Source organism: Emydura macquarii, unplaced genomic scaffold, assembly GCF_026122565.2.
Source record: "Emydura macquarii macquarii isolate MOO-44397 ecotype Brisbane River unplaced genomic scaffold, CSIRO-AGI_Emac_v2 contig_2292, whole genome shotgun sequence".
NCBI lineage: Eukaryota > Metazoa > Chordata > Testudines > Chelidae > Emydura > Emydura macquarii.
The window spans coordinates 183959-191970 of NW_027132429.1; the positions used below are offsets into that span (position 1 = coordinate 183959).

Sequence of the window (8012 nt, forward strand, 5' to 3'; positions counted from 1 at the left end):
GAAGACAGAAGCTGTCACCATTCAGTCACTCCGGGAGCTGCTTGTGTTACCCACTGGAGGATGGGTGTGATGGTCCCCCTCTGTGCCAGAAGGCAAGAGGACACGCAGTTATATAACCCCTGGCTATACAGCCCTGGTCAGTGCCTCTCCCCGTGACATTAGTGCAAGCTACAGAACAATTGCCACCACACATTGCTTCTTGCCAGGCTCAGGCGCTCACACTCACCGTTGCACTTCACTGTTCGATCACGGAAGTGTTGCTCCCCAGAGCTAGACACAAACCCGCTTTTGCAGGTGCAGTGGTAGCCCCCAGGGATGTTTTTACAGTCTGAAAAAGCAGGACAGGAGGATGCATCTGTACATACGTCCTCTGTGAAACAAAGAGGGAAGAATGTCATTAAAATAACACAGCACTTAACCCTTTGCACCTTTGGTCTTATGTCTTCAATGTTCTTCAAATTCATTCATTAACCCTATCAACTCCATAGCGAGTGAGGAAGAGTGGCTGGCCTCGGTGACTGGGCGGGGAGAGGGGATCAAGGCAGATGGCCACTTTTCTGAAAGCATCAAGTGAAGAAGCAAGAAAAGGCCTCCATCCCCCACCTCTGAAGCCAAGAAAGGAAAAGCCGGAGGCGCAGAGAGGGGGAATGAAGGATGAGTGTGGGTGTTTCAATCCTGTGAAGTAGCTCTGTGAAGTATCGGGCTATTTCCCTGTTTTGCTGATGGGAAATGGAGGCACAGAGAGATTAGGTCAAATGCATTAATTTGGGGTCGCTCGTTTGGGACACCCAGGACCTGATTTCCCCCCCCCGAGTACTTAGCATTATAGAGCACCTTCTATATTCAGAGCACAGCTCCCAGCGACCTCACAGACAGCTGTGAGCACTCAGCGCTTCTGCAGATCAGGACTCAGGGTCTCAAGTCAGGGACCCAGAAAATAAGCACCACACAGCTAGTGACCGCCTCTGAAAAAAACTGGTGTAAGCGACTTGTCCAGCACCACATGGCCAGTCAGTGGCAGAGGCAGGGGTAGAATCCAGTTCACCAGGCAGCACTCAACTGCCTTAACCGTCAGATCATCCTTGCTCTTCCTCAAAGCCCCTGCCTCATTCTCTACACGCCTTCCAACTATTGCAACACAAACGAGGCAGGGGCCCCACCGACAGCAGTTTCCTTCACTCCGTGACCCTGATTCAGGCCCAGAGCAGATTGAGGCTGCGCACTGAATGAGGCAGGGGACCCCTGGGAAAATAGCATGTGATCGTGTAATGAAAGACTGTAGCATAATGCGCACACACAAGGGGGCACGGCCCACCCAAATTCTGGCGCTTCCTAGCTTCCGAGTGCTCGACTTTCTAAAGGTTGCAATGTTCTTTTCACACAGTGGTTTTTTGTGCGGGTATTTTCCTAGGTTTTTTGAAAAGCAAACTGGGGGAGGAGGGGAGAGGGAAGCAGAAACTCCATCACGCGGCGCCATATGAACATTCACACAGGTCAGCAATCGGGTTTGAACCTTCGCATAGGCAGTATGGCAAGAGACCACCCTGGCTTACCCAGGAGATCTTAAGTGATCTAAAAGTCAAAAAAGAGTCCTACAAAAAGTGGGAACTAGGTCAAATTACAAAGGACAAATATAAACAAACAACACAAGTTTGCAGGGACAAAATTAGAAAGGCCAAGGCACAAAACAAGATTAAACTAGCTAGAGACATAAAGCGTAAGAAGAAAATATTCTACAAATACATTAGAAGCAAGAGGAAAACCAAGGACAGGGTAGGCCCATTACTCAATAAGGGGGGAAAAACACCAACAGAAAATGCAGTGGTGCTAAACGACTTCTTTGTTTTGTTTTCACCAAGAAACGAAGTTGGTGCAATTGGTGATCTAACAGTGAATGCCAGTGAAACTGAGGCAGGATCAGAAGCTAAAATAGGGAAAGAAGAAGTTAAAAACTACTTAGACAAATTTGATGTCTTCAAGTCACCAGGGCCTGATGAAATGCATCCTGGAATATTCAAGGAGCTGACTGAGGAGATATCTGAGCCAGTAGCGATTATCTTTGAAAAGTCTTGAAAGACGGGAGAGATTCCAGAGGATTGGAAAAGGGCAAATATTGTGCCCATCTACAAAAAGAGAAATACGGACGATCCGGGGAATTACAGACCAGGCAGCTTAATGTCTGTACCCGGAAAGATAATGGAGCAAATAATTAAACAATCAATTTGCAAACACCTAGAAGATGACAAAGTAATACGTAACAGTCAGCACGGATTTGTCAAGAACAAATCACGTCAGACCAAGCTGAGAGCTTTCTTTGGCAGGGTAACAAGCCCTAGGTAAATAGGATGAAATTCAATAAGGACAAATGCAGAGTGCTCCTCTTAGGAAGGAACAATCAGTTGCACACATACACAATGGACAATGACTGTGGAATGGGATCAGAGGGTCACAGTGGATCACAAGCTAAACATGAGTCAACCGTTAATGCTGTTGCAAAAAAAGCAAACATGATTCTGGGCTGTATTAGCAGGAGCGTTGTAAGCAACACATGTGAAGTAATTCTTCCCGCTCTACGCCACACTGATTAGGCCTCAGCTGGAGGATTGTGTCCAGGTCTTGGTGTCACATTTCAGGGAAGATGGGGACAAATTGGAGAAAGTCCAGAGAAGAGCAACAAAAATGATGAAAGGTCTAGGAAACATGATCTATGCGGCAAGACTGAAAGAACTGGGTTTGTTTAGCCTGGAGAAGAGAAGACCGAGGGGGACATGATAACAGCTTCCAAATACATAAAAGGTTGTTACAAGGAGGAGGGAGAAAAATTGTTCTTCTTAACCTCTGAGGACAGGACGAGAAGCAATGGGCTTAAACTGCAGCAAGGAAGGTTTAGGTTGGACTTTAACCGCCCTGACAGGAAGCTTTTCCTAACCACTGAATAAATTGCCTAAGAAGGTTGTGGAATCTCCATCATTGGAGATTTTTAAGAGCAGGTTAGACAAACACCTGGCAGGGATGGTCTAGATATTACTTAGTCCTGTCTTGAGTGCAGGGGACTGGACTAGACAAACTCTCGAGGTCCCTTCCAGCCCTATGATTCTATCCAGCACACAGACCTCGGCCACTGGAGCGGAGGGAGGAACTGAGAGCGGCAGTCACTTGTCAATATCTGTGTGAGGGATGAGGCACTTTGCCAGGGAGTTCCACAGATACCTGCGGATAGCAGGGGAATGGGGAGACGCTGGAAGCTTGGCTTCCATTTCAGGCTCCAGAGGAAGCATGATCTAGTGGGTGCAGACCCTTCTGCCCATTCTCCCCAAGCCTGTCTACTTCCGCCCGACCCCATCCAATCTCTCCCTGTCCCAGTGATGTCTTTCCCTGGCTCCGGCTCCTTGTCCCCCTTCTCAATCTGCCATCCTCAGGTTTCTCACCCCAATTCCAGTCTCTTCCACCAACACCCGGTGCTTAGTGTACACACACACACACACACACACCCTTCCCCAGGTCTCAGTCTCCAGCAGTGAATTCCACAGGTTAACACTGCACTCCATAAAACATAAGAATTTCCATTTTAGGGGCTGGATTGTGACTGGGGGAGCAGAGTGTCCCCTATGTCTCCCCACAAGCTGTATGAGGCTCATCATTGCTTCCTCTGTGCTTCTCCCAGTGGTTCACGGTGCACGGAAAGGGGCGGGGCCTTAGTATGCTCCTCCCCTCTGCACTTGCCAAAGATCTCTCTGGACACATGGAGGAGGAAAGTCGGCTGCCTCCCACTTTCCTGTTCTTAATACTCTTTTCTCTAGTACTTGCTGTATGACGTCATCACATGCCCCAGAGCTACGGCACGACAAAGCCCAAAGCTTCCCCTCCCTTAGCTTAGCTCCAGAGTCACTCTCACCATTGCAGCGGATGGTTGGATCGGTGAAGTTTGTGTCCCCTGAAGTGGATAGGAACCCAGGTCGGCAGGTGCAGTAGTAGTCCTGGCCGGTATTGGTGCACGTTGCATGCTCGGGGCACAACAATGGATTGTCACACCTGCTATCTGTGAAATGAAGCCGGAACCAGCTCTGATCATTTAATAAAAACACCACCCTACTTAGCTTCACACGCTGCCAGTGGCTTTCTGGCAAGTGGGGAAGAGGGGGGCAGAGACATGGAGCAAAAAGAGCAGAAGAGAATGAGAAATAAGAGAGAAAATCACCAGAAACAAGGGGGAACAGGAGGAGGAAAAAGGATGAGCAGTTCTTTGGCCAGTCAAAGCCCCCTTCCAGCGACAGGACACACCGGGGTTCCGATCTGGGGATTTTGTCCACATTTCTAGGCACCAACTTACAAGCACTGGAGAGCTGACAAGTCCCCTTGAAGCCAGTGAGCCAGCAAAAGCCTGAAAGAGAAGAAACAATGAAGGATTCTCTTACTGCACTGGGTTTTAGTGTGGTTACCCTGTAGGTGGCTGTGTAACCTAGTGGGTGGAGCATTGCTCAGCCTCAGGAGATGTGGGTTCTATTCCTGGCTTTGCTAGTTGACCTTGGCCAAGTCACACACACCACCCCCCGCTCTCTGTTTCCCCTTGGTCCAGCTTTTCCATTGAGATGATACGCTGGTCGGAGCAGACTGTGTGTCCATACAGCTGATCTTGCAGGTGGGGGAGCAGGGCAGGGAGGGCTGCTGGACGGTGCAGAGAGCCAGGGGCCCAAACAGGCTCGGCGGCTTGCACCAGCTTCCCATCCCCCGGTGCCTGGCAGGACACGACGGGTCTCAAACTGGGATGCACCCCACAGTTTGAAAGTCTCTGGGCTAAATGGGAGACAGAAATGTGAGGTGAGAGGCACATGACCCTGCATGCCCTCCCCCCACGTATTGGCTCTGGCTGAGACCCCTAAGAACTACTGGACCAGAACCTACAGATAATCAGATAAATGAATCTTCTGTGGGCCAAACCCCAGGCATTTCGCTCAGGATCCAGCCCCAGTGCTGGGCAGAGGGAGTTTGGGACTGGCTGAGCTGCAGGATAAATTTACTGCTCCCAGCTGGCCATGGCGTTCCTCGGGCTGTGGAGAAAATCTTTGCCCATTTGTGGGACAAAACACAGAGTAGAAATTTGCATGGGGTCCCCCCCGTTTGTTTGGGACCGGCCCTGGTCTTCAGCCAGGAATTCCTGATCCACTCCCATGCCAATATCAGCTTCTGCATTCACACAGACTCAGACCTGGGTGGGGTGGGGCTATGCCCCGGGCCTGGACTGGGTTACCTGGGAATCCCTTCCACTCCTATGTCCCAAGACAATCTGAGGCTCTCTCTACACTGTGGCCTACGGCGGCATAACTTAACGTCGCTCAGGAATGTAGAGCCACATAATTTACACCGACATAAGCGCTTGGGTGCGCAGTGCCATGTCGCTTCTCCAGCCGACGCAGCTTCTGCCGTTCCTGGAGGTGGTTTTATTAAAGAGCCTCTCCACCAGACATGCTGCATTGGCACTGCTGCAGCGCTGCATCTACACACGCCTGTACTCACCTGACCTTCTATTCATTAAGTGGTTGCTTCAAGTAGCATCCTAAGTTACCACGAGGCTCTGCGGGAGAGTCTGCTCTCAGGCACCCCAGGACAGAAAAAGGCAACAAAAATGACCAGGGGTATGGAACAGCTTCCATAAGAGAAGAGATTAATAAGACTGGGACTTTTTGGCTTGGAAAAGAGCCGACTAAGAGGGGAGATGAGAGAGGTCTATACAATCATGACTGATGTGAAAAAGGTAAATAAGGAAGTGTTATTTACTCCTTCTCATAACACAAGAACTAGAGGTCACTGATGAAATTAATTGGCAGCAGGTTTAAAACAAAACAGAAGGAAGTATTTCTTCACACAATGCACAGTCAACCTGTGGAACTCCTCGCCACAGGATGTTGCGAAGGCCAAAACTATAACAGGGTTCAAAGAAGAACTAGAGAAGTTCATGGAGGATAGGTCCATCAATGGCTCTTAGCCAGGATGGGCAGGGATGCAAAACCATGCCCTGAAGTGTCCTGAGTCTCTTTGCCAGAAGCTGGGAATGGGGGACGGGGTGGATCACTTGACAATTGCCTGCTCTGTTCATTCCCTCAGAAGCACCTGGCACTGTCAGAAGCCAGGACACTGGGCTAACTGGACCATTGGACTGACCCAGTGTGGCCATTCTTATGTACACATCTATAATCACGGCACTGAGAAGAACAGAGAGTCTGGTAGGAGCCCAGATCAACAAAGGGGTGCTGCAATCCACCCAACGCCTGCTCAGCAGCACTGGGGACCCAGGACTGATGACGCTTCCAGCAGCTAAGGGCGAAGCAGGTGTTGAGCTGAGACTGGAGATTTTCTCCTCCCCCATTAACAAACCAATACCCTGTTCCCAGAAAGCGGGCACACAACTCAGCGTGCTTGTGTCACTCTTATCCCCACCCTTGTGCTCAGTTCTCTTTACCCTCCTTCTCTTAAACTGAGGCCCCGATCCTCCAGTAATCTTCATGCAAGCAGACCCCTACCTCCCCCCCCCCCACCCCCCCCCCAATGCCTGTTGAAGTCAGTGGGACTGGGAATGGAGAATCAGGGTTTAAAGAGTGCAAGATTTTTGGGCAGGAAGTGTCTTTTGCTATTTCGCTACACAGCACCTAGCCTAACAGGGCCTGATCGGCTAGGTAAAGCCGTGACAATAACCTTAATAACGTTCTGATTGGCAGCTATCCGATACAAACCATTCATAATCAACATGCAACCATGAATAATAAACTAATAATCAAGTCAGCCCGCTACGAACACCTTCACTACAAAAATCCTGCATTATTAGTCATTTGTGAGTAACAAAAATACACTAGGGATAGCCAGGGTAGCTAGTCGCTGGTGTATGAATAGATTTTGAGGCGCCTGTGAGCATCTAGTCTGACTTCCTGCGTCATGCTGGCTACAGAACGTCCCTGAACGAATTCGTGTTTGAAGAAGAGCAGATCTTTTAGAAAAACATCCAACCTTGATTTCAAGATTTCTAGTGTTGGAGAATCCACCATAACCCTTGGTAAGTTCTTCCAGTGGTTAATTGCCCTCACTTCTAGAATGTGCACCTCATTTCCAGCCTGCATGTACCCAGCTTCAACTTCCAGCCGTTGGATCTTGTTAGACCTTTGGCTGCTAGACTGAAAAGATCAGGTCGCCATTTCACCTTCTCTTTGATAGATCAAGCTCCTGGAGTCTTTCATTCTACGGCAAGTCTTCCAATCCTCTGTGGCTCTTCTCTGAACCCTTCCTGCAGCTAGACTACTTTCACACCTGACACACACACACACACACACACACACCAGGTCAGAATAATACCCAGGTGGCAACCTGTGCCCACATGGTGCTAGTTTTTGGGCAGATTCCAGCTTGCCTTGTTTTAGGCGGCACCCCCTAAACTTGTTTTACAATTAGGTTAAGTGAAGAGCGTGTTCACACCTCAGTTTCCATGAGATTTTTAACTCAACCCCTAATGCAATTTTATTGCACCCAAGAGCCTCAATCATGGATTGGGCCCTGCTGTGCTAGGTGCTGTACAAATTCAGAACAAAAAGACAGTCCGTGGTCCAAAGAGCTTAAGATTTTTTTTTTTGCCAAGCCCCCATTGAAAGAAAATAATCCAATTCCTTGCAAACTTACCTACAAAGTGGATAATAAGCTGCTTCCCCATTATGGCAACTGCCTTCTCCTACCAGGCAAGGGAACTGCAGCTACTTAATACCGTTGTGATCTTGCTCAGAGGAAGTTTACAGGGTGACAGTTCTTGTTGGGTCTTCTTATCACAGATCTTTATTTGAGCGCTGTTTCTCTTGCAACAGAGCCGTTCCCTTTGCCCAAGCTGGTCTCTGGATAGCTAACATAAGTTTATTAATTGTTCCCGAATATCACCCCCTGCAGTTGACAGGAAACAACAGGGGAAGTTGCGATCTTGTCTGTTCAGGAACTGAAAGTGGGATATGGGGGGTTTGGACCTGTATGGACCTAGGAGA

At 49.0% G+C, this 8012-nt stretch overlaps 1 protein-coding gene across 1 annotated transcript; it reads right to left on the reverse strand.

Moving 5' to 3' along the window:
* Window positions 1–21: 21 nt before the first annotated feature.
* On the reverse strand, window positions 22–7756 carry LOC137161241 (adhesion G protein-coupled receptor E1-like). The gene is made up of 5 exons (XM_067560344.1): window positions 7663–7756; window positions 4331–4381; window positions 3896–4039; window positions 227–370; window positions 22–80 (listed from the first exon to the last, which is right to left on the reverse strand). The coding sequence occupies exons 1-5, from the start codon at window positions 7691–7693 to the stop codon at window positions 22–24; spliced, it is 429 nt and encodes a 142-aa protein (XP_067416445.1). The 5' UTR covers window positions 7694–7756.
* Between the last annotated feature and the right edge of the window lie 256 nt (window positions 7757–8012).